This window comes from Choloepus didactylus, chromosome 1 (genome assembly GCF_015220235.1).
Source record: "Choloepus didactylus isolate mChoDid1 chromosome 1, mChoDid1.pri, whole genome shotgun sequence".
In the NCBI taxonomy this organism is placed as follows: Eukaryota; Metazoa; Chordata; class Mammalia; order Pilosa; family Megalonychidae; genus Choloepus; species Choloepus didactylus.
In genome coordinates this window covers 212,092,570-212,120,053 of record NC_051307.1, presented here as the reverse complement: position 1 = coordinate 212,120,053, position 27,484 = coordinate 212,092,570, and the positions used below count along the sequence as shown (strand labels likewise).

The 27,484-nt window shown below is 39.1% G+C and overlaps 1 protein-coding gene across 2 annotated transcripts in view; it reads left to right on the top strand.

Annotated features, from left to right (window-relative positions):
- The window catches only part of ACOX2 (acyl-CoA oxidase 2), a 51,734-nt gene extending 24,530 nt beyond the window's left edge, over positions 1 to 27,204 (top strand). For both annotated transcript variants that reach the window (XM_037799198.1, XM_037799207.1), the window contains exons 14-15: positions 23,487 to 23,619; positions 26,822 to 27,204. In XM_037799198.1, coding sequence (XP_037655126.1) covers positions 23,487 to 23,619; positions 26,822 to 26,884 — 196 coding nt within the window. In that variant the 3' untranslated portion in view covers positions 26,885 to 27,204. The remainder of the gene's footprint in view (positions 1 to 23,486; positions 23,620 to 26,821) is intronic.
- The last annotated feature ends 280 nt before the right edge of the window (positions 27,205 to 27,484 follow it).

The following is a 27,484-nucleotide window of genomic DNA, read 5'->3' as shown; positions in this document are numbered from 1 at the left end:
AGACCTCCCTGGGAAGGTAACACTTGGGGAAGGACCTGAAAGAGGGAAGGGAAGGAACCAGGTGGCTGGCAGGAAAAGGACATTCCAGACAGAGACTAAATACAAATATTGGAGGCCAGAGTGTCAGAAGAGGTCACAGAGGCTCAAGTGCTATGACTGGGGTGGAGGATGGGAACAGAGGTCAGAGAGTTAAAGGTGTATGAGGAGGTGGAAAGGAGAGTGTTTAGATCATTGCTAAGACTCTCAAGACTTTGGCTTTCACTTTGTGTGAGAATGGGAGGGTTTTGAGCATAGGATAGACAAAATCTGATGTAATCTGATGTATGTTTTTAAAGAGTCACACTGGGTGTCATATTAAGAAAACCAAGGACTTCTGGGAAGAAGGTGGGAGGACTTCCAGGAAGATGACAGAATAGGGAGTTGCAGGGTTCACTCCTCTCTCAAAAACAGCTAATGGACAAGCAGAAACTGTCTGAAACAACTGGTCTGTGGCTCCGGAGCACCCAGGGAAGAGCAGGACAAAGAGCCTGAGAAACTGCAGTAAAAACTGTGAGGAACTCACAGCTGAGGCTCCTGGCCCCACCCTTGAGGCAAGCAGCTTCAGGGCAGCCAGTCCCTGCCTGGCAGGCTACTGTGGATTGAGAGGGCCAGAAGCCTTCATCCCAAAGAATAGAGAGGGACACAGCCCAGTACCGAGCCAGTTACTAGCTGGTGAATTTAGACTGCTGGGTCCCGCTGCTTTAGCCTGTCCAGAACAGGTGCTGCCAGCACCATTGTTTTGACCCCCATCAGAGGTGGAACCACCAGAGGGCTAAAAAATACCCTGCCTTCTGAGGGACTGTGGGGAATAGGTTGCCAAAGAACACCATTGGCTGGGCAGGCCAGGAAAGTGCTCCATTCGGGAGCTGAAGTAAAAGTTTTATGATGTCTTCTATGACCCTCTCCCCAGGGCTCTTCTGAACTGGCCTGTGACCCTGTTTTGGGTGGAAAATGTTGATGACCAAGGGTCAAAGAAGAGCCTTAACACAAACCTAATCAACATCAAAATCCTAGACAAGAGAGAGAAAAAGACCTTCAGAATAATCTCATCAAGATAATCAGATGCCCAAATATCAGCAAAAAAATTACAAGTCATATTAAGAAACAGGAAGATGTGGCCCAGTCAAAGGAACAAATTAAAAAGTCAGAGTAAATACAGAATTTGGAACAACTAATCAAAGTTGTTCAAACAAATCTCCTAAATCAATTCAAAGAGATGGCTAAGGAGATAAAGGATATTAAGAAGACACTGGATGAACGTAAAGAATAATTTGGAAGCATGCAAAGAAAAATAACAACTTATGGGAATAAAAGGCACAAGACATGAGGTTAAAAATAGTCTAGAAGCATACAACAGCAGATTTGAACAGGCAGAAGCAAAGATCAGCAACTTAGAAGACAAGACTTTGGAAATGGAACAGACAAAAGAATAGATGGAGAAAAGAATGGAAAAATTTGAGAAGGGAACTTAATGACAGCATGAAATGCACAAATATATGCATCATGGATGTCAAAGAAGAAGAGGAGGGGAAAGGGGCAGAAAGAATAGTTGAGGAAATAATGGCCAAAAATGTCCCAACTCCTATGAAAGATATAAATATACATGTCATGCAACAAGTCAACTGTATTTTTGAAAAAGAGGGGTGCTACTCCAGAACGAAAGAGATTTAAGTGACAACAATCAAAAGGAAGTGTGTGGAGGTTGTCTGGATCCTGATTTGAATAAAAACCAAATAGGATCTTTCTGAGACAATTAGGAAAGTTTGATTATGGACTGAAAATTGAATAAAATGAAAAATTACTGTTAATTTTGTTAGGTGAAATAACGGTTCTGTGGTTATAAAAGGCAATGTCCACGTGTTTTAAAAATGTACACTGAGGAGATAGCAGTAAGACTAAATGATATCTGGGATTTATTCCAAATAATTCAAAAATAAATAAATTTGAAGAAGAATAAATAAAGGTAATGTGATAAAGTTTTGACGATTATTGAATCTGCTGACTGTAGGAGGTTTATTGTACTATTTACTTTAATAAGTAATTGAATTTTTCACAATGAAAACTTGCCAAAATTAAATGTGGATTCTAAGGATTTAACTCAAAATATATATATATATATATATACACACACACACACATACATATATACATGTCCAAGAACCTCAACATACGCCAAACAGAAAAATTCTGAATAGACCAACTCCAAGACATACATTAATCAGACTGTCAACTGTCAAAGTCAAAAAGAGACTTATGAAAGCAGTAAGAGAAAAGCGATCCATCACATACAAGAGACACTCAATAAAACTAAGTGTCGATTGATTTCTCATCAGAAATGATGGAGGCGAAACGACAGTGGTATGATATATGTAAGATACTGAAAGGGGAAAACTGCCAGCCAAGAATTCCAGCAAAACTGTCTTTCAAAAATGAGGGGGAGTTTAAAATATTTACAGATAAACAGAAGCTGAGAAAGTTAATTAACAAGAGACCTACCCTACAAGAAATATAAAGGGAGTTCTGCAGGCTGAAAGGAAAAGACAGGAGAGAGAAGTTTGGAGGAAAATGTAGAAATGAAGATTATCAATAAGGGTAATTAAAAGGGTAAAAAGAAAGACAAAAACAAGATATGACATATGAAAGCCAAAGGATAAAATGGTTGAAGTAACTGCTGCCATTACAGTAATAACATTGTTAATGGATTAAACTCCCCAATCAAAAGTCACAGATTGGCAGAATGGATTAAAAAATATGATCCATCTATGTGTTGTCTATAAGAGACTCATCTTAGTCCCAAGGATACAAATAGGTTGAAAGGAAAAGGCTAGAAAAAGATATTCCACGCAAACAGTAACCAAAAAAGAGCTGGGGTAGCTATACTAATATCAGACAAAATAGACTTTAAATGCAAAATTTTTAAAAGAGACAAAAAGGATAGTATTATTAATAAAAGGGGCAATCCACCAAGAAGAAATAATAGTCATAAATATTTATGCACCTAACTAGAGTGCCCCAAAATATGTGAAGTAAATAATGGAAGGAATGAAGGGAGAAATAGATGTCTCTACAATATGGTTAGAGTCATCAATACGCCACTCTCATGAACAGATAGAACATCTAGACAGAGAATCAATAAGGAAACAGAGAACTTGAATAATATAATAAATGAACTAGACCTAACAGATATATATACAGAACACTGTACCCCGAAACAGCAAGATACACATTTTTCGCAAATACTCATGGATCATTCTCAAGGATAGACCACATACTGGGTCACAAAACATGTGTGAAAGATTTTAAAAGATTGAAAATATATAAAGCACTTTCTCTGACCATAATGGAATGACACTGGAAATCAATAACAGGTGGAGAACTGGAATATTCACAAATATATGGAGGTTAAACAACACACTCTTAAACAATCTCTGCATGTGGATGAGGGGAGTCACCTACTTTCTCTTCATTACCCTCCAAAGGCCACAGGGGATGGCGCGGTGGAGGGTCATCCTTTAATGCAAGCATATTACACCGTGATACCACCTTGCTGCTGGTACAAGCCACTCCATCATGTTCCCGTCCTCAGAAATCTCCAGCCAATGTGCCAGCCCCAAAGAGGGCCTGCAGATATTGCAGCTTGGTAACTGTTCAGTCAGAGGTGAATGCCAGTCTCCTCTTCCCTGCAGGCACCCTCAATCTCTGTGAGTTATTCTTTGGAGTCCCAATTTTTTGGTAAGTGGGGAGAGCACTTTGCGGGAGACAGGCGGGGCAAACTGTCCTTACTATAAACATTTCACTCTCAATGACTCCCCCAACTTCCTCACCCCTGATAGCCTGCTGATGACTAGGAGAGGGTGGGGTTGGGGATGGCTCAGGTAGTGTCATTTAGCAAGGATCTGGCTCTAATTGTTTTCTGCTCTTTAAAAATTTTGGAGATGGAAATGTTCATTGTCTTGATTGTAGTGATGGTTTCAATAGTGCATACATGTGTCAAAATTTCAAATTGTGTACTTTAAGTATGTGCAGTTTATTGTACATCAATTATACCTAAATAAAGTTGTTTTAAAATGTTGAAAAAAAATTTGATCAAAGAAGAAATTGCAAGAGAAATCAGTAAATATCTCAAGATGAATGAGAAAAAGATCACAACATACCAAAACTTATGGAATGCAGCAAAGGTAGTGCTGAGAGTGAAATTTATAGTCCTAAATGCCTACATTAAGAAGGAATAAAAAGTTAACATCAAGAGAAACTAAGATGGCGGCTAGGTGAGACAGGGCAAAAAAACGTCTTCGTGAAAAACACTAGATAAAAACCAGAAAGTGACCCAGAATACCGGTTACAGCGATGCGCCAGCTGGACGAGGTCTGCTAGTTCCCAAGGGCCCTATATTTGGTGAAACCAGGAGTCTACATTCTGAAATGAGTGAGTAAGCTGGCTGGAAGACCCGCAGCCATGCGGCAGTCTGGGGAAGCCAGGGTTTGGAGTTTGGAGACCGACGGGCTCTTCTACAAAAAAAAAAAAAAAAAAAAAAAGGGAAAAACCCAGGAGTGCCTGCAGCTGCGATAGTGGGAACCATGCAGTAAAACACAGCCAGAGGGGGCTGGGCCAGCCTCTCGGTGTCTGGCCTGGAGGATAGCCCACTGTAGATCCCTTAGGGCCGGGGGAATGGAGGGGAGAGCGGGAAGCAGAAAGAAACCCCGCAGCTAGCAGCTGGCTCCCCAGAGGGCTGGATAAACTCCTGCCCGGGGCCGTGCCCACAGCCCAGAGCCCCACCAGTTGTCCCGGAGCTGGGAAGGAGGAACTGTGCGAGGAGGGGGGTGTTCAGATGCCCCGTTCAGCCATTTTTGCATCAGGCTGAAAGCGCCCTGGCACGGCATGGCAGCCCGGGGCTTCCCTTGAGGGACAGCGTGCACTGGTGACGTAGCATGGCATTCCCTCAGCAGAGGTCCTGGAGCATCACGGCTGGGCAGGGGGACCCGCTCGGAGAACCCAGGGACACTACACCAAGTCCAGTGGTTTGTGGGACAGCGAGAGAGAGGGTCTGGGGCTGAAACGAAATGAAGGCTTAGACTCTTGCGGCGGTCTTGAATCTCCGGGAATCTGGGGGATTTGAATATTAAAGCTGTCCTTCCTCCCTGGCCACCGGTACACACGCCCCACATTCAGGGCAGATGGCTCCAGCAACACACCCAAACTGAGTTCTCCAACTGAACCCACAAGAATCATTTCCCCACACACTGTGGGGACAAGGTGGAGAACTGACTTGAGGGGTATAGGTGACTCATAGGCGCCATCTGCTGGTTAGTTAGAGAAAGTATACGCCACCAAACTGTGTTTCTGAAAAATTAGATAGGTATTTTTTTTTCACAACTTGAAAGAACCCTATCAAGCAAAGCAAATGCCAAGAGGCCAAAAACAACAGAAAATCTTAATGCATACTATAAAACCAGACGATATGGAGAATCCAACTCCAAACACACAAATCAAGTTATCAGAAGAGACACAGTACCTCGCACAATTAATCAAAGAACTACAATCGAGGAACGAAAACATGGCAAAGGATTTAAAGGACATCAAGAAGACCATGGCCCAGGATATAAGCAACATAAAGAAAACCCTAGAAGAGCATAAAGAAGACATTGCAAGAGTAAATAAAAAATAGAAGATTTTATGGAAATAAAAGAAACTGTTGGCCAAATTAAAAAGACTCTGGATATTCACAATACAAGACTAGAGGAAGCTGAACAACGTCTCAGTGTCCTAGAAGTCCACAGAACAGAAAATGAAAGAACAAAAGAAAGAATGGAGAAAAAAATCAAAAAAATAGAAAGGGATCTCAGGGATACGATATATAAAATAAAACGTCCAAACTTAAGACTCATTGATGTCCCAGAAGGGGAAGAGAAGGGTAAAGGTCGAGAAAGAGTATTCAAAGAAATTGTTGGGGAAAACTTCCCCAACCTTCTACACAATATAAATACACAAAGCATAAATGCCCAGCGAACTCCAAATAGAATAAATCCAAATAAACCCACTCTGAGACATATTCTGATTAGACTCTCAAATACTGAAGAGAAGGAGCAAGTTCTAAAAGCAGCAAGAGAAAAGCAATTCACCACGTACAAAGGAAACAACATAAGACTAAGTTGTGACTACTCAGCGGCCACCATGGAGGTGAGAAGGCAGTGGCATGACATATTTAAAATTCTGAAAGAGAAAAATTTCCAACCAAGAATACTTTATTCAGCAAAACTCTCCTTCAAATTCGAGGGAGAGCTTAAATTTTTCAAGACAAACAAATGCTGAGAGACTTTGCCAATAAAAGACCTGCCCTACTTCAGATTCTAAAGGGAGCCCTACCGACAGAGAAACAAAGGAGAAAGAGATATAGAGAATTTTAACAGACATCATATAGTACCTTACTTTCCAGATCACCAGGACACTCATTTTCCTCTAGTGATCATGGATCTTTTGCCAGAAGGGACCATAAGCTGGGACATAAAACAAGCCTCAAGAAATTTGAAAAAAAAAAAAAAAAAATTGAATATACTCAAAGCACATTCTCCAACCACAATGGAATACAAATAGAAGTCAATAATTTTTGAACTGTAACCCCACTGTTTACTTCCTACATGATATAAAATATACAAACTCTAATGACAAATCAGTGGTTTTGAACTCAATGTAAAATATGTAATTTTAGACAACTATATAAAGGTGGGGGAATAGAGGAGTATAGGAACATAGTTTATGTGTCCTGTTGAAGTGAAGGTGGTATCAAAGAAAAACAAGATTGATATGGATTTAAGAGGTTAATTTTAAGCCCCACAGTAAACACAAAGAAATCATCAGAGAATATAACCATAGAGATGAAAAGTAGAGTTTGGGTTAAGAGAAATGGGGGAAGGGGCAATGGGGTGTTAAGAAATGAGTAGGGTTGCTGTTTGAGGTGAAGGGAAATTTCTAGTAATGGATAGTGGGAAGATGATAGCATTACAACATTCTAAATGTGATTAATCCTACTAATGGAATGCTAGGGAGGGGGTGGAATGGGAAGATTTAGGCTGTATATATGTTTCCACAACTAAAAAAAAAAAAAAAGAAAGAAAGAAAGTCTAAATAGATGACGATTGAATGCCAAGGATGAACTTGGATGGGATTGGAGGATAGAGGACAGGTGGCTCAAAGGGATAAAGTTGAGACATAAGGTAAAGGAAACACAGAATGTAAGCTTTGTATCACTGTTGAATCTCTTGTACTTCTTAGCTGAGCCTAATGGGATTGCATAAAAGAATGTTCTTGTTCATGGGAAGTGTGTATGTGAATTATAGTGTATGTTCAAGGATGTGTGCAGCTAGCTCTCATATGTTCAGAAGACAGCAATAGATGATGGATGATAGATAGGGAGGGAGTGAGGGAGGGAGGGAAAGAAATAGCGATGTGGCAGCATGTTGAATTTGGTGGATTGAGCTATCGGGGGAGGGGGGTCAGAGTAGGATGGAATTCTGTTTATGGGGTTAGTATTGTTTTTGCAACTGTTCCTATAACTTTGAATTTATTTCAAAATTAAAAAAAAAAAAAAAAAAACACCATGTATTTTTACCAGAATAAAGATTTTTAAAAGCCCATTAAAAAAAAAAAAAAAAAGTTAACATCAAAGACCTAACCACTCAGCTGGAAGAACTAGAAAAAGAACAGCAAACTAATCCCAAAGCAAGCAGAAGGAAAGAAGTAACAAAGATTAGAGCAGAAATTAATGAAATTGAGAATAAAAAAACAATAGAGAGAATCAAGAAAACCAAAAGTTGATTCTTTGAGATCAATAAAATTGACAAACCCTCAGCTAGACTGACAAAGAAAAAAAAGAGAGAGAGAGAGAGAAGATGAAAATAAATAAAATCAGAAATGAGAAGGGGGGTCATTACTACTGGCCCCACATAAATAGAAAAAGATCATAAGAGGATACTATGAACAACTACATGCCAACAAATGAGGCAACTTAGATGAAATGGGTAATTCCCTAGAAACACACGAACAATCTACATTGACTCTAGAAGAAACAGGAGACTTCAACAAACCAATCACAAGTTAAGAGACTGAACTGGTCATCAAAAACCTCCCAACAAAGAAAAGCCCAGGACCAGATGGTTTCACCGGTGAATTCTACCAGTCATTCCAAGAAGAATTAATACCAACCCTGCTCAAATGCTTCCAAAACATTGAACAGGAGGGAACACTACCTAACTCATTCTAAGACACCAACATCACTCAAATACCAAACCCTGATAAAGATACTACAAGACAAGAAAATTAAAGACAAGTCTCTCTAACGATACAGGTGCAAGATTCCTCATCAAAATAATTTCAAATCAAATCCAACAGCCCACTAAAAGGATTATACACCATGATCAAGTGGGTTTTATCCCAGGTATGCAAGGGTGGTTCAACACAAGAAAATCAATTAATATAATACCCCACATTAACAAACTGAAGGGGAAAAATCAAATGATCATCTGGATTGATGCAGAAAAGGCATTTGACCAAATCCAGTATCCTTTCTTGATAAAAACACTTTGAAAGATAGGAATCAAAGGACACTTCCTCAACATGATAAGGGCATATATGAAAAGTTCACAGCTAACATCGTATTCAATGGTGAAAAGACTGAAAGCTTTCCCTCTAAGATCTGGAACAAGACAAGAATGTCCACTGTCACCACTATTATTCAACATTGTACTGGAAGTTCTAGCCAGAGCAATTAGGCAAGAAAAAGAAATAAAAGGTATCCAAATTGGAAAGGAAGAAGTAAAACTTTCACTATTTGCAGATGGCATGATCCTATATTTAGGAAGTCTTGAAAAATCTACAACAAAGCTACCAGAACTAAAAACAAGTTCAGCAAAGTGGCAGGCTACAAGATCAACACACAAAAATCTGTAGTGTTTCAATACACTAGTGAGAAGCAATCTGAGGAGGAAATAAAAATAAAAATTTCATTTACAATAGCATCTAAAAGAATCAAATACCTAGGAATAAATTTAACCAAGGATGTAAAGGATCTGTATTCAGAATGCTATAAAAGATTGCTAAAAGAAATCAAAGAAGACCTAAATAAATGATGGACATTCCGTGTTCATGGATTGGAAGACTAAATATCATTAAGATGTCAGTTCTACCAAAACTGATTAACAGAATCAACACAATTGCATTCAAAATTCCAATGGCCTCCCCTGAGGAGCTGGAGGAGGATGTGGAGATGTTGGACTTCCTCACCTGGATTGTTGCTGATGTTCTCACAAACACTGGGGACTGACGGCTTGACATGCTGAGGCCTCTATCTTGGGGCTGGCCCCTATGAAGCTTGTTACTGCAAAGGAGAAGCTAAACCTGCTTATAATTGTGCCTAAGTCTCCCCTTGAATGCCTTTTTGTTGCTCAGATGTGGCCCTCTCTCTCTCTAATTAAGCCACCTTGGCAGGTGATCTCAATGCCCTCCCCCCTTGTGGGACCTGACTCCCAGGGGTATAAATCTCCCTGGCAATGCAGGACATAACTCCTGAGGATGAATCTGGACCTGGCATCATGGGATTGAGAACATCTTCTTGACCAAAAGGGGGATGCAAAATGAAACGAAATAAAGCTTCAGTGGCTGAGAGATTTCAAAAGGAATTGAGAGATCACTCTGGTGGACATTCTTACACACTACATAGATAATAATTTTTAGGTTCCAATGTATTGGAATAGCTAGAAGTAAATACCTGAAACTTTCAAACTCCAACCCAGTAGCCTCTACTCTTGAAGACGACTGTACAACAATGTAGATTACAAGGGGTGACAGTGTGATTGTGAAAACCTTGTGGATTGCACTCCCTTTATCCAGTGTTGGATGGATGCGTAGATAAATGGGGACAAAAACTAAATGAAAAATAGGGTGGGATGGGGGGTGATTTGGGTGCTCTTTTTTATTTTTATTTTTTATTCTTATTCTGATTCTTTCTGGTATAAGGAAAATGTCCAAAAATAGATTGGGGTGATGAATGCACAACTATATGATGGTACTGTGAACAGTTGATTGTACACCATGGATGATTGTATGGTATGTGAATATATCTCAATAAAACTGAATTTAAAAAAAGTTTCAATGGCCTACTTTGAAGAAATGCAAAAGCCAAATATCAAGTTTATTTGGAAGGGTAAGGGGTCCCAAATAGCCAAAAACATTTTGAAAAAGAAAAATGAAGTTGGAGGACACAAACGTCTTGCCTTTAAAGCATATTACAGAGGCGGGGCAAGATGGCAGACTGGTGAGCTGTATGTTTTAGTTACTCCTCCAGGAAAGTAGGTAAAAAGCCAGGAACTGCGTGGACTGGACACCACAGAGCAATCTGTCTTTGGGCATACTTCATACAACACTCATGAAAACGTGGAACTGCTGAGATCAGCGAAATCTGTAAGTTTTTGTGGCCAGGGGACCCGCGCCCCTCCCTGCCAGGCTCAGTCCCGGGGGAGGAGGGGCTGTCAGCTCCAGGAAGGAGAAGGGAGAATTGCAGTGGCTGCTCTCATCGGAAACTCATTCGCTGATTCAAACTCCAACCATAGATAGACTGAGGCCAGACACCAGAGACTCTGAGAGCAGCCAGCCCAGCAGAGAGGAGACGGGCATAGAAGGAAAACAACACGAGAAGCTCCAAAGTAAAAGCAGAGGATTTTTGGAGTTCTGGTGAACACAGAAAGGGGAAGGGCGGAGATCAGGCCTTGAGGCGCATATGCAAATCCCGAAGCAAGGCTGATCTCTCTGCCCAGGGCACCTTTCCTTAATGGCCCTGGTTGCTTTGTCTATTAGCATTTCAATAACCCATTAGATCTCTGAGGAGGGCCGTTTTTTTTTTTTTTTTTTTTTTTTTTTTTTTTTTTTTTTTTTTTTTTTTTTTAAATCCTTTTTGCTTTTTCTAAAACAATTACTCTAAGAAGCTCAATACAGAAAGCTTCAAAGAATTGAAATTTGGGCACGTCAAGTCAAGAGCAGAACTAAGAGAGCTCTGAGACAAAAGGCAATAATCCAGTGGCTGAGAAAATTCACTAAACAACACAACTTCCCAAGAAAAGGGGGGTGTCCGCTCACAGCCACCATCCTGGTGGACAGGAAACACTCCTGCCCATCGCCAGCCCCATAGCCCAGAGCTGCCCCAGACAACCCAGTGTGACGGAAGTGCTTCAAATAACAGGCACACACCACAAAACTGGGCGTGGACATTAGCCTTCCCTGCAACCTCAGCTGAATGTCCCAGAGCTGGGAAGGGGGAGCAGTGTGAATTAACAGAGCCCCATTCAGCCATCATTTGAGCAGACTGGGAGCCTCCCAACACAGCCCAGCAGCCCAGAACTGCCCTGGGGGGACGGCACTCACCTGTGACATAGCACAGTCATCCCTCAACAGAGGACCCGGGGTGCACAGCCTGGAAGAGGGGCCCACTTGCAAGTCTCAGGAGCCATACGCCAATACCAAAGACTTGTGGGTCAGTGGCAGAGACAAACTGTGGCAGGACTGAACTGAAGGATTAGACTATTGCAGTAGCTTTAAAACTCTAGGATCATCAGGGAGATTTGATTGTTAGGGCCACCCCCCCTCCCCGACTGCCCAGAAACACGCCCCACATACAGGGCAGGCAACACCAACTACACACGCAAGCTTGGGACACCAATTGGGCCCCACAAGACTCACTCCCCCACTCACCAAAAAGGCTAAGCAGGGGAGATCTGGCTTGTGGAGAACAGGTGGCTCGTGGACGCCACCTGCTGGTTAGTTAGAGAAAGTGTACTCCACGAAGCTGTAGATCTGATAAATTAGAGATAAGGACTTCAACTGGTCTACAAACCCTAAAAGAACCCTATCAAGGACAGCAAATGCCACGAGGCCAAAAACAACAGAAAATTATAAAGCATATGAAAAAACCAGACGATATGGATAACCCAAGCCCAAGCACCCAAATCAAAAGACCAGAAGAGACACACCTAGAGCAGCTACTCAGAGATCTAAAGATGAACAATGAGACCCTAGTACGGGATATGAAGGAAATCAAGAAGACCCTAGAAGAGCATAAAGAAGACATTGCAAGACTAAATAAAAAAATGGATGATCTTATGGAAATTAAAGAAACTGTTGACCAAATTAAAAAGATTCTGGACACTCATAGTACAAGACTAGAGGAAGTTGAACAACGAATCAGTGACCTGGAAGATGACAGAATGGAAAATGAAAGCATAAAAGAAAGAATGGGGAAAAAAATTGAAAAACTCGAAATGGACCTCAGGGATATGATAGATAATATGAAACGTCCGAATATAAGACTCATTGGTGTCCCAGAAGGGGAAGAAAAGGGTAAAGGTCTAGGAAGAGTATTCAAAGAAATTGTTGGGGAAAACTTCCCAAATCTTCTAAACAACATAAATACACAAATCATAAATGCTCAGCGAACTCCAAATAGAATAAATCCAAAAAAACCCACTCCGAGACATATACTGATCACACTGTCAAACATAGAAGAGAAGGAGCAAGTTCTGAAAGCAGCAAGAGAAAAGCAATTCACCACATACAAAGGAAACAGCATAAGACTAAGTAGTGACTACTCAGCAGCCACCATGGAGGCGAGAAGGCAATGGCACGATATATTTAAAATTCTGAGAGAGAGGAATTTCCAGCCAAGAATACTTTATCCAGCAAAGCTCTCCTTCAAATTTGAGGGAGAGCTTAAATTTTTAACAGACAAAGAAATGCTGAGAGAATTTGCTAACAAGAGACCTGCCCTACTGGAGATACTAAAGGGAGCCCTACAGACAGAGAAACAAAGACAGGACAGAGAGACTTGGAGAAAGGTTCAGTACTAAAGAGATTCGGTATGGGTACAATAAAGGATATTAATAGAGAGAGGGAAAAATATGGCAAACATAATCCAAAGGATAAGATGGCCGATTCAAGAAATGCCTTCACGGTTTTAACGTTGAATGTAAATGGATTAAACTCCCCAATTAAAAGATATAGATTCGCAGAATGGATCAAAAAAAATGAACCATCAATATGTTGCATACAAGAGACTCATCTTAGACACAGGGACACAAAGAAATTGAAAGTGAAAGGATGGAAAAAAATATTTCATGCAAGCTACAGCCAAAAGAAAGCAGGTGTAGCAATATTAATCTCAGATAAAATAGACTTCAAATGCAGGGATGTTTTGAGAGACAAAGAAGGCCACTACATACTAATAAAAGGGGCAATTCAGCAAGAAGAAATAACAATCGTAAATGTCTATGCACCCAATCAAGGTGCCACAAAATACATGAGAGAAACATTGGCAAAACTAAAGGAAGCAATTGATGTTTCCACAATAATTGTGGGAGACTTCAACACATCACTCTCTCCTATAGATAGATCAACCAGACAGAAGACCAATAAGGAAATTGAAAACCTAAACAATCTGATAAATGAATTAGATTTAACAGACATCTACAGGACATTACATCCCAAATCACCAGGATACACATACTTTTCTAGTGCTCACGGAACTTTCTCCAGAATAGATCATATGCTGGGACATAAAACAAGCCTCAATAAATTTAAAAAGATTGAAATTATTCAAAGCACATTCTCTGACCACAATGGAATACAATTAGAAGTCAATAACCATCAGAGACTTAGAAAATTCACAAATACCTGGAGGTTAAACAACACACTCCTAAACAATCAGTGGGTTAAAGAAGAAATAGCAAGAGAAATTGCTAAATATATAGAGACGAATGAAAATGAGAACACAACATACCAAAACCTATGGGATGCAGCAAAAGCAGTGCTAAGGGGGAAATTTATAGCACTAAACGCATATATTAAAAAGGAAGAAAGAGCCAAAATCAAAGAACTAATGGATCAACTGAAAGAAGCTAGAAATGAACAGCAAACCAATCCTAAACCAAGTAGAAGAAAAGAAATAACAAGGATTAAAGCAGAAATAAATGACATAGAGAACAAAAAAACAATAGAAAGGATAAATATCACCAAAAGTTGGTTCTTTGAGAAGATCAACAAGATTGACAAGCCCCTAGCTAGACTGACAAAATCAAAAAGAGAGAAGACCCATATAAACAAAATAATGAATGAAAAAGGTGACATAACTGCAGATCCTGAAGAAATTAAAAAAATTATAAGAGGATATTATGAACAACTGTATGGCAACAAACTGGATAATGTAGAAGAAATGGACAATTTCCTGGAAACATATGAACAACCTAGACTGACCAGAGAAGAAATAGAAGACCTCAACCAACCCATCACAAGCAAAGAGAGCCAATCAGTCATCAAAAATCTTCCCACAAATAAATGCCCAGGGCCAGATGGCTTCACAGGGGAATTCTACCAAACTTTCCAGAAAGAACTGACACCAATCTTACTCAAACTCTTTCAAAACATTGAAAAAAATGGAACACTACCTAACTCATTTTATGAAGCTAACATCAATCTAATACCAAAACCAGGCAAAGATGCTACAAAAAAGGAAAACTACCGGCCAATCTCCCTAATGAATATAGATGCAAAAATCCTCAACAAAATACTTGCAAATCGAATCCAAAGACACATTAAAAAAATCATACACCATGACCAAGTGGGGTTCATTCCAGGCATGCAAGGATGGTTCAACATCAGAAAAACAATCAATGTATTACAACACATTAAAAACTCGAAAGGGAAAAATCAATTGATCATCTCAATAGATGCTGAAAAAGCATTTGACAAAATCCAACATCCCTTTTTGATAAAAACACTTCAAAAGGTAGGAATTGAAGGAAACTTCCTCAACATGATAAAGAGCATATATGAAAAACCCACAGCCAGCATAGTACTCAATGGTGAGAGACTGAAAGCCTTCCCTCTAAGATCAGGAACAAGACAAGGATGCCCGCTGTCACCACTGTTATTCAACATTGTGCTGGAAGTGCTAGCCAGGGCAATCCGGCAAGACAAAGAAATAAAAGGCATCCAAATTGGAAAAGAAGAAGTAAAAACTGTCATTGTTTGCAGATGATATGATCTTATATCTAGAAAACCCTGAGAAATCAACGATACACCTACTAGAGCTAATAAACAAATTTAGCAAAGTAGCGGGATACAAGATTAATGCACATAAGTCAGTAATGTTTCTATATGCTAGAAATGAACAAACTGAAGAGACACTCAAGAAAAAGATACCATTTTCAATAGCAACTAAAAAAATCAAGTACCTAGGAATCAACTTAACCAAAGATGTAAAAGACCTATACAAAGAAAACTACATAACTCTACTAAAAGAAATAGAAGGGGACCTTAAAAGATGGAAAAATATTCCATGTTCATGGATAGGAAGGCTAAATGTCATTAAGATGTCAATTCTACCCAAACTCATCTACAGATTCAATGCAATCCCAATCAAAATTCCAACAACCTACTTTGCAGACTTGGAAAAGCTAGTTATCAAATTTATTTGGAAAGGGAAGATGCCTCGAATTGCTAAAGACACTCTAAAAAAGAAAAACGAAGTGGGAGGACTTACACTCCCTGACTTTGAAGCTTATTATAAAGCCACGGTTGCCAAGACAGCATGGTACTGGCACAAAGATAGACATATAGATCAATGGAATCGAATTGAGAATTCAGAGATAGACCCTCAGATCTATGGCCGACTGATCTTTGATAAGGCCCCAAAGTCACCGAACTGAGCCATAATGGTCTTTTCAACAAATGGGGCTGGGAGAGTTGGATATCCATATCCAAAAGAATGAAAGAGGACCCCTACCTCACCCCCTACACAAAAATTAACTCAAAATGGACCAAAGATCTCAATATAAAAGAAAGTACCATAAAACTCCTAGAAGATAATGTAGGAAAACATCTTCAAGACCTTGTATTAGGAGGCCACTTCCTAGACTTTACACCCAAAGCACAAGCAACAAAAGAGAAAATAGATAAATGGGAACTCCTCAAGCTTAGAAGTTTCTGCACCTCAAAGGAATTTCTCAAAAAGGTAAAGAGGCAGCCAACTCAATGGGAAAAAATTTTTGGAAACCATGTATCTGACAAAAGACTGATATCTTGCATATACAAAGAAATCCTACAACTCAATGACAATAGTACAGACAGCCCAATTATAAAATGGGCAAAAGATATGAAAAGACAGTTCTCTGAAGAGGAAATACAAATGGCCAAGAAACACATGAAAAAATGTTCAGCTTCACTAGCTATTAGAGAGATGCAAATTAAGACCACAATGAGATACCATCTAACACCGGTTAGAATGGCTGCCATTAAACAACAGGAAACTACAAATGCTGGAGGGGATGTGGAGAAATTGGAACTCTTATTCATTGTTGGTGGGACTGTATAATGGTTCAGCCACTCTGGAAGTCAGTCTGGCAGTTCCTTAGAAAACTAGATATAGAGCTACCATTCGATCCAGCGATTGCACTCCTCGGTATATACCCGGAAGATCGGAAAGCAGTGACACGAACAGATATCTGCACGCCAATGTTCATAGCAGCATTATTCACAATTGCCAAGAGATGGAAACAACCCAAATGTCCTTCAACAGATGAGTGGATAAATAAAATGTGGTATATACACACGATGGAATACTACGCGGCAGTAAGAAGGAACGATCTGGTGAAACATATGACAACATGGATGAACCTTGAGGACATAATGCTGAGCGAAATAAGCCAGGCACAAAAGAGAAATATTATATGCTACCACTAATGTGAACTTTGAAAAATGTAAAACAAATGGTTTATAATGTAGAATGTAGGGGAACTAGCAGTAGAGAGCAATTAAGGAAGGGGGAACAATAATCCAGGAAGAACAGATAAGCTATTTAACGTTCTGGGGATGCCCAGAAATGACTATGGTCTGTTAATTTCTGATGGTTGTAGTAGGAACAAGTTCACTGAAATGTTGCTATATTATGTAACTTTCTTGGGGTAAAGCAGGAACATGTTGGAAGTTAAGCAGTTATCTTAGGTTAGTTGTCTTTTTCTTACTCCCTTGCTATGGTCTCTTTGAAATGCTCTTTTATTGTATGTTTGTTTTCTTTTTAACTTTTTTTTTTATACAGGTGATTTGAAAAAAGAAGGGAAAGTTAAAAAAAAAAAAAAAAAAAAAAAGAAAAGAAAAAAGACAAACAAGGGAAAAAAAAAAAAAAAAAAAAAGATGTAGTGCCCCCTTGAGGAGCCTGTGGAGAATGCAGGGGTATTCGACTACCCCACCTCCATGGTTGCTAACATGACCACAGACATAGGGGACTGGTGGTTTGATGGGTTGAGCCCTCTACCATAAGTTTTACCCTTGGGAAGACGGTTGCTGCAAAGGAGAGGCTAGGCCTCCCTGTATTTGTGCCTAAGAGTCTCCTCCTGAATGCCTCTTTGTTGCTCAGATGTGGCCCTCTCTCTCTGGCTAAGCCAACTTGAAAGGTGAAATCACTGCCCTCCCCCCTACGTGGGATCAGACACCCAGGGAAGTGAATCTCCCTGGCAACGTGGAATATGACTCCCAGGGAGGAATGTAGACCTGGCACCGTGGGACGGAGAACATCTTCTTGACCAAAAGGGGGATGTGAAAGGAAATGAAATAAGCTTCAGTGGCAGAGAGATTCCAAAAGGAGCCGAGAGGTCACTCTGGTGGGCACTCTTATGCACACTTTAGACAACCCTTTTTAGGTTCTAAAGAATTGGGGTAGCTGGTGGTGGATACCTGAAACTATCAAACTACAACCCAGAACCCATGAATCTCGAAGACAGTTGTATAAAAATGTAGCTTATGAGGGGTGACAATGGGATTGGGAAAGCCATAAGGACCAAACACCACTTTGTCTAGTTTATGGATGGATGTGTAGAAAAGTAGGGGAAGGAAACAAACAGACAAAGGTACCCAGTGTTCTTTTTTACTTCAATTGCTCTTTTTCACTCTAATTATTATTCTTGTTATTTTTGTGTGTGTGCTAATGAAGGTGTCAGGGATTGATTTAGGTGATGAATGTACAACTATGTAATGGTACTGTAAACAATCGAAAGTACAATTTGTTTTGTATGACTGCGTGGTATGTGAATATATCTCAATAAAATGATGATAAAAAAAAAAAAAAAAAAAAAGAAAGCAAAAAAAAAAAAAAAAAATAAAGCATATTACAAAGCTACAGTGGTCAAAACAGTATGGTATTGGCATAAATATAGACATATTGATCAACAGAACCGAATTGTGAGTTCAGAAATAGACCCACGAAGGACTGAGAATGCCTTTTTGACCAAAAAGGGGAAAAGAACGGCAACAAAATAAGGTTTTAGTGGCTAAGAATTCAAATAGAGTCAAGAGGCTGTCCTGGAGGTTACTCCTATACAAGCTTCACCTAGAAATGCCAAATGACCACAGTGTAGTAGGCCCAAGTCAACAGTAGTCCCCAAAACCCTAAAGAATACCTGGATCCCTGACTGAGACTCTACAGGAGTTTCACTAACTGCATTTGTTTTTCATAAGCTTAGGTCCTGCAGAGAATACCTATGACAGCTCAGTCCCAGAACCCAGAGGCAATAGCCTCTTCAGGGGCATCAACCAGATGTGTCCCTTTTTGCATGGGGTCGATACCCCTTTTGAACATGAATGGGTTGGGGTGGCCGCTACCCAGACATCCCCAATGTTCAGGAGGGTGGTTGGACTGGAAGAAGGGGTATAAATGTATGGAATGGAGTTTAGCAGAGGATTATGAATACTGAACCTCTATATAATTTTTTTTCATGGTTGCTGGGGTATTGGAATAGGTAGAGGGAAAGGATTGAGGTGGTAGAACTGTAACTCATGGCATCCTTTCAGGTTTGTTCTGTAGCTGCTTGTTGAGATGGAGTTTGAAGGTTGTCACCTTTTTGTAAGTATGTTGTGTTTCACAATGGGGAACTGGCTGAGGCTGTGGTGCTGTAACTCATGACAGTTTTTGGAACTTTCCTATGTGGCTGCTTGTTGAATCATACTTTGAGGGATATTATCATTTTGTGTTAATGTTGTGTTTCACAGTAAGTGGCTGGGACTGTGGAACTGTGACCCATGGCATTCTTTGGAATTTGCTCTGACTGCCTGCTGTGCTTGGAAAGTTATCACTTCTATGTATGTGCGTTAGATTCTACAATAAAAAATATGATTTTTTTTAAAAAAAAGAATAAATGGGAGGAAAAAAAAAGGAAATCAACCCACATATTTATGGTCAACTGATTTTTGACAAGGCTGCCAAGACCACTCAACTAGGAAAGAACAGTCTCTTCAGCAAATGGTACTGGGAGAACTGGATATCCACATGCAACAGAATGAAAAAGTACCCCTATCTTACACCTTATGCAAAAATTAACACAAAATGGATCAAAGACCTAAATATAACTACCAGGACTATAAAACTCCTAGAAGAAAATATAGGAAAACATCGTCAAGATACTGTGGTAGGTGGTGGTCTCTTTACAACCAAAGCACAAGCAATAAAAGAAAAAATAGATAAATGGGACCTCCTGAAAACTGAAGACTTTTGTGCTTCAAGGAACTCTGTAAAAAAGGTGAAAAGGCAGCCTACACAATAAGAGAAAATATTTCAAAACCATATATCCAATAAGGGTTTGATATTTAGAATATATAAAGAAATCTTACAACTCAACAATAAAAAGACAAACAACCCAATTTAAAAATGGGCAAAAGACCTGAACAGACATTTTTCCAAAGAGGAAATACAAATGGCTAAGAAGCACATCAGAAGATGCTCAACATTACTAGCTATTAGAAAAAGGCAAATCAAAACTACAATGAGGTATCATTCTACACCTGTTAGAATAGACACCATTAAACAACAGAAAACTACAAGTGTTGGAGAGGATGTGGGGAAATAGGAACACTTGTTCACTACTGGCGGGAATGTAAAATGGTGCAGCTGCTGTGGAAAACAGTGTGGTGGTTCCTCAGGAAGCTAAGTATAGAACTGCCATACGATCCAGCAGTCCCACTACTAGGTATATATTTGGTATGGAGAGCAGGGACATAAACAGGCATTTGCACACTGATGTTCACAGTGGCATTATTCACAATTGCTAGAAGCAACCCAAGTGTCCATCAACAGATGAGTAGATAAACAAAAGGTAGTATACACATTAGGTGGAATATTATCCAGCTGTAAGAAGAAATGAAGTTCTGATGCATGTGATAACACTGATGAACCTTGATGACATTATGTTGAGTGAAATAAGCCAGATACAAAAGGGCAAATGTTGTATGATCACACTAATATAAACTAAATATAATGAGCAAACTCATGGAGTTAATATCTAGAATATAGTTACCAGAACATAGAATAAGGGTAGAGAATCAAGAGCTGATGATTAAATTGTGCAGAATTTTTAATAAGGTTGACTATAAATGTTTGGAAATGGATGGAGGTGATGGGAACACATTATTGGGAGTGTAATTAGCAGTGCTGAACCATGTGTGTGATTGTGATTGAAAGGGGAAGTTTAAGGTTGTGTTATGTCACTAGAAAGAAAGCCAGAGGCTGAAACATGGGACTGTAAAACACAGGGAAACCTGTTGTAGATGAAGATGATGATTAGTAGTGCAAATATAAGAATGTTCTTTCATGAATTAAAACAAATATATGTCACTATTACAAAGTGCTACTAATAGGGTACTATATGGGAAAAAATACACCTAATACAAACTATGGACTACAGTTTACAGTAATATTATACTATTCTTTCATCAACTGTTACGAAGGTACCAGACCAATGCTAAGTGTTAATAATGAGGGTTATATGGAGTACAGGATTGATTGATTGATTGATTGATTGATTTTTGGAGCAGTGAAAATGTTCTAAAATTGATTGTGGTAATGAAAGCACAAATCTGTGATTATACTGAGAGCCACTGATTGTACTCGCTGTTTGGCTTATATGGGTGTGAATAGGATTGCTTTAAAAAAAAAAAAAAAAGAGCAGACTAGAAAGCGGGACAAGTGGGAGACCAGTTAAGTCATGAGGCTACTCCAATAAACCAGGTGAGAGATGGTAGATCAGACCAGGATGATAGCAACAGAGGTGATGATGGGACGTGGTCAAAGTTTGGATCTATTTTGAAGGAAGAACTGAATTTGCTGACAGATTAGATCTGGGATGTGAGAGAAAGAGAGGAGTCAAGGCATTGGCCAGAAGGACAAAGCTGCCATTTACTATAAATGGAGAAGACTACAGGAGGACCAAGTTTTGGCAGAAAGGGCAGGAGAAGGTCCAGAAGGACAAGAGTTTGTTTTGGATATGTTAACTTTGAAGAGCCTGTTAGAAATCCAAGTATGGATGTCAAGTAGGCAGATCAGTGAGACTGGAGAGAGAAATTTGGAAGTCATGAACATACAGTTGTATTTAAAGCCATGAGATTGGATGATAGCACAGGGAGTCAGTACAGGAAGAGAAAACATCTAAGAACTGAGTCTTGGGACCCTCCAAAGTTGAGAGGTTGAGAAGATGAGGAGGTGACCTTCACCAGACCTGTTTCAGTAAAGTGGTGGAAGTGAAAACCAGAATGGATGCAGTCCAGGAGAGAAATGGAAATAGCAAACATAAAGAACACTTTCAAGGAGTTTTGTGTAAAAAAGGAGTCAAGATTTGGGGTAGATGATAGAGGGGGAAATACAGTCAAAAACTTGTTTATTTTTAAGATGGGATAAATGAGAGCATATGTATACTGATGGAAATGATCCAGTAGAGAGGGGAATTTTCATGTTGCACAAGAAAGGCAGTAGAATTTCTGCAGCAAAGTCTTTCCATTGGCAAGAGGGGAAGGCATCTAGTATACTAGGAGAGACTGGCCTGAGCAGGGAGCTTGGACAGTTTACCTGTGTTAAGAGGAGAGAAGGTCCTGCATGTATAAATGCAGGGGCATGAGTTTTTGGAAATTCTCTTACTGCTTCTACTTTATCAGTGAAATAGGACTCAAAGCCATCTAGGTAAGGGTGAGGATGGCATAGATTCGAGGAGCAAAGACAAGGTATGAAATAATCATCTAGGAGAATGAAAGGGTCAAGGAACCACAGCACTGTAACATGATTGCTGGGCAGCAATAAGGGCACCTTGAGCCCTTATTACACTAGTCAGTACAGTCATTTTCTTCCAGCCATATATAGCTACAAAGATGGAGACAAAAAGTCAGTGAAAATTGGAGATAATGAGGGATGGGGTTTTGTTCAATAAGTATGACAAAACAAGAAAGACTGTTAAATATATTTTTGAGGGACTGAATATAATGGACCATGGAATTTCAGTTGGATAAGGAAGGATGAGGGACATTCCAATAGGTAAGATGCCAGTAGGGTCAAAGAATTATAAATAGCCCTACAAACAAACTGCCTCATAATGATGATGAACCATCATCAATGAAGGATTAAACTAGGTGCAGTATCCTAGTCACCTCAAATGGTCTGTGAAGTGAGGATTAGGGAAGAGTGTAAACGAACAATGAATGCGATATTTTATATCACATCCTTTGCGAAAAACAGTAGAAGTATCTAAACAATTTTTTTTTAAATATTTCATTCTGTAGGTTAAAATAAAACACATTTTGTTGCTTGAAGGGAAAAAAGAATAGACGTCAGAATACTAGAGGGAGTAAGCTCGAAAAAGGGAGGCAGTGAAAGGAGCACGACTGAGATCATGGAAAAATTACAGATGTTGATGACAAAATCTAAGGTGTGAGTGATGGAGAGTGCAGAACAATAGCAATGGAGGAGAAAAGTCAAGGAACTAAGAGGCCAAGTTTTAGAAGGAACATCCACATAAACAGGGAAATCGCTAAGAATTATGACAGGCATTGTGTTAAGAGAGAATGTATGCCTGGATGGGGGGTAGATCATTGTAACAAGAGATGTGTAGTGGGAATGGAGCCCAGCTGTGAACAGGATACATACAGCACAATAATGCAAACACCGAATACTGGTCTAGCCAAAATTATAACTATATTGGGGGGCAGGAGGGCTAACTAAGGGGAGGGGAGTGGCGAGGGTGGGGAAGGATGAGAAGAGGGCTGCTAAAAGAAAAATCCTTATTTTTTGTAATGAAGAGTCAGTGGATAATATCTAAAACTGAACAACCAAGTAGCAGCAATACAAACAAGCTATTTAGAGGGAAACAGAGATAAGAGACAGGGATATGCTGTTTTTAAAATATCGAGCCTTAGAAAACTATTTGACTCTATATTGTGCATATTTAACTGATAAATTGAAACTAAAAATAAATAAATAAAGCTTGAGTTGTTTGAAAATCAATGATGCAACCTCCAATCAGGTGGTATTATTCACTGTCAAAGATTAATTAGATTCATAAAAGCAATCAAAAGTACTCACAAAATCTTATTTTCTCTCTCAGGAAGGATGCCATCTTGTTGACTGATGCTTTTGACTTCACTGATCAGTGTTTAAATTCAGCACTTGGCTGCTATGATGGAAATGTCTATGGACGTCTGTTCGAATGGGCTCAGAAGTCACCAACCAATATTCAGGTAGTTGAGTGCAACTCATTATAAATTATGTAAGAGAGTAGAGAACAAGCAGTGAATACACCTCTATGTTTCCCCATTTTAATTGATTTCCATTACGGTGGAAATCACTTGGCATAGCATGTCAGTTTAAAATATTTTTAGAGAATACATACAAGAAACCAGGAGATGGAGCACCGCTTGGCAGAACATTGAGCATGGAGTATAATCAGCAAAATGCACTGCAGAACCCAGTAAAGGGAATGAGGACGAAGCCCCAAGCTCCAAATTACTGCTTGACATACCTAAGGGCATGCCATACATAATGGCAAATTGGCTTTTAAGTAACAAAAATAAGATAAATCACTGAGGTGATTTAACCATCTCATTTTCAGCTTTGTAACTCTCCATTTTGTGTAGATAAAAGTGAATGTTCAGAAGTAATAGGAAGCCTGGGGAAGGGCGGGTCTCTGTCAGAGCTGACTGCCTATTAGAGATGCCTCCCTCCTCTTCTCTCTAAGCTGCCCCAGTAACAAAGAAGGTTGCTGCCCTGCCATCACCATTAGTAGCCCAGGAAAGCCATATAAATGACAATTTCAGGGTTATGGAGGAAAGATCCCCAGCTGTCCTAGGAGAGAAGACCAGAACTCTATGTCACTAACAGCCAGGGGGGTGGGGCAGGGCGGGTAAGGGGCTCTTAAAATCCTAACAGCCAGAGTCCCAGGCTCTCTCCTGTGAGCCTCAGTGGAAAAGTTTACAAATGTCAATAAATAGATTCACTAGAGCGAAGAAACAAACCCTGTATTTAGAATTTGGGAAACGAATATTTAATAACAGATTTGATACAGATGATCTATGGATACACAATATAGATTACTTTAAGTTTTATAATGCAAATATTATTCAGATGGTAAAACTTACTTTTTCACCTTTTCAGTCAAATTTCAGAAAAGGTGTCTTAACACCTCATCAAATTGGCAACTCTCAGGGTTTCATTCACACTTAGCATGGTGCTAGACTTGCTCTTAACAATTTGCATCCTGTCATACTTTATAGCTTAATTTAACATGTTTATCTAAAGTTATAACACAACTGGTTATCCCCAAGATGGTTGTCAAATAGAAGGCCAATCCCCATCCCCAGGAAGTCATTCTTTTAACTCAACAAAGATATATAAATAAGTTACCTAAAGAAAGCACAATAGGTTTACTCCTTAGTGCAAGATCTTGTAGTGTGTTACCTACTTTTCTAATGAGATCTCTAACTAGATCTCTCTACTTCCTAACATTTAAATCCTGGCATACAAATAACTGCAGTCCTCCCATCCCAGATTAGCCCCCAGGGTCTGAGGATAAATGTTTGTCCTTTGGTGCTCCGGGGAAGAGCCCACCCTGCTGTAACACCTGCCAGGAAAACCAAATACACAGCTAAACCTGTTGTACTGGCAACCCAAGGAAATGTTCCAATTCTGATTCCCCATCTTTATACAGAACAAGAAGGACTTATTTGGCTTTTTGCTTCATTTTTAATCTTTATTTTTAAATAATTTAATCTGGATTCCATATGAGAGCAGACATAAATGAACACAACTGACTGACAAAATCAATAGAGCTGGTAGAAACATTTCATCCCATTCACTCTTCTCTATCTCCTTCCACTTGATAGTGAACAAGGATGGAGTCTTTACTTCCTAACTCCAGGATCTAGGATGGAGTATTCACTCCAGGTGTACATAATAAACGAACATGGTTTTATGACCCACACAGTGAGAAAAAGGAATTAACTACAGCCACAATGCTGCAAAGTCTCACCATTCTAGCTTGCATTACCTTGCTAAAAACATGACACGTACAGCAATGTGGCTCTTTCATACACAGCAATTTAGGAATGTGAGATTACAAATGACTCTGGAGAACCATTGTGTAAGCCACATGATCTTACAAAACATTTCTAGCTCCTTCAGAGACCACCAAAATAGCACTTTTAAAAGTGTATATATTTTAACCGGCTGTAGATAATTTTGAGTCTGTGTTAAGGGATATTTTTCCTTATTTGCACTGGTAGAAAAAAGGTATACCACACAGGTATTTCAAATAAACTAAAATAGTAGCCATACTGAAATGTACCTTGTAGACATGAAAGTACAAGTGGGAATATAATTCACTGTCATTTTTTTACCAAAAGAAAAGTGCTTTGCTAAGTGAAATGTCTTAGAATCATAGGAGAATCTCTCTGTCTGGGCAAGGTTACGATTGAGGTTTATTCCTAGCCAGGATTATGCTCTCTTGGTTTACTGTAGCCCTGATATCTGCTCTTTGGCTTTTTTCCTAATCTAGATGCTACTTCAAGCCATCTTTTCCAAAGGAAACTGCAAAAGGCTCTCCCTCCTTCCCCTACCCTCCTGCCCTCTGTCCCCACATTAATTCATATCTAAGTGATTCCCAATAGAAGCAAGGAGGAACCATTGGAGATAAACTTTTCAAAACAAGAACCCTATCTGACACCCACCCCCCCATTATTCTATTGTATAAATTGGTCCAAGTAGTAGCTAGATGTGCTAAAGACACCTACTGATTCATTCATTGAATCATTCAACAATTATATTTCAAGTAATAATTCAAGTAAACCTGCCAGAAACTGTTCTAGGTACTGAGGATACAAAGGAGTGAGAACAAGGGAGACATACTCTGTCTTCAAGGAGCTTACAGTTTTAGTGGAACCGACAGGCAAAAAGTAAATAAACAAGTAAATATTATAAAAGAGGAGGCTAGAGCTGTAAAGGAAAGACTCAAGAAACTGCATTAGAGAATAATGAGGATAACCTACTCTGACATAGAATATTGCTTACCTGATTCCACCTTTGGGATTCCTTGCTTTGTGGTTAATGTTCACTTTCAAAGAGCCTCAAAGAGTCAAGCCTTATTCGTATTAAATTCCAAAAGCAAATGATAAGCTGTGTGGTTGTTTTCTGTTGTTTTTTTTTTTAATTAGCCACATGCATCCACAATTTAAAATCTGCATGAGTGAAGGAGGGATGGCCTTTGGAAAAAATCTTTCTCCATATGTTCACACAAAACGAATTTAAAAAATAATTTTAAAAATTAAGGAACTTATGTAATGTTAGTTTTTTTTTGAAGCCAAAGACTTAATTTGAAAATAAGTCATTAATTCTGGCAGAAATACTCTATCTTAATAATCTTAACAATGCTTTACTTTCTACAAACAGGGGAACCCTGCCTACGAGAAATATATAAGACCACTATTACAAGGTTGGAGATCCAAGCTATGAAATAACCAACAGTATTCAAGAGGCAAACAGCACCACTATGTGATAATGGTACAATGGGAGATAAATGAAATTATACTTTAAATTTATATATATATATATACTTTAAACAAAGAGTTCTTACCTTTAGAGACACATTCTGAAGTATTCAAGGATGAAATGACATAGTATCTGTGATTCACTTCAAAGTAATTCAGAGGGAGGAGAAAGGGGAAGTGAATAATTGTTGAAAGTTGGTCAATGAGTACATGGGTATTCATTACACTATCCTCTACTTTTGAGTAAGTTTGAAATTTCCCACAATAAAAAAAAGTACTACTATCCATTTGTAGTATCTATTTTGTTAAATACCAGATTTTGGATTTAGATATAGCAAAAGCCAATAGACTCATGAGTTATCATTTGTGTCGTTAGCACACATTTATCCTAAAGTTTAAAAGGACATACACACACACACAAAATCCTCCTCCAGAAGTGTCTATATTGATGTAATCTAAATAAAATTTAGGATCCTAGGAATGCAACTAAATATAAAATTTTTAAGCATCAATTCTGTTATGGTGAAATAATTTGAAATTTCATGAAAACAGATACAATTGCTCA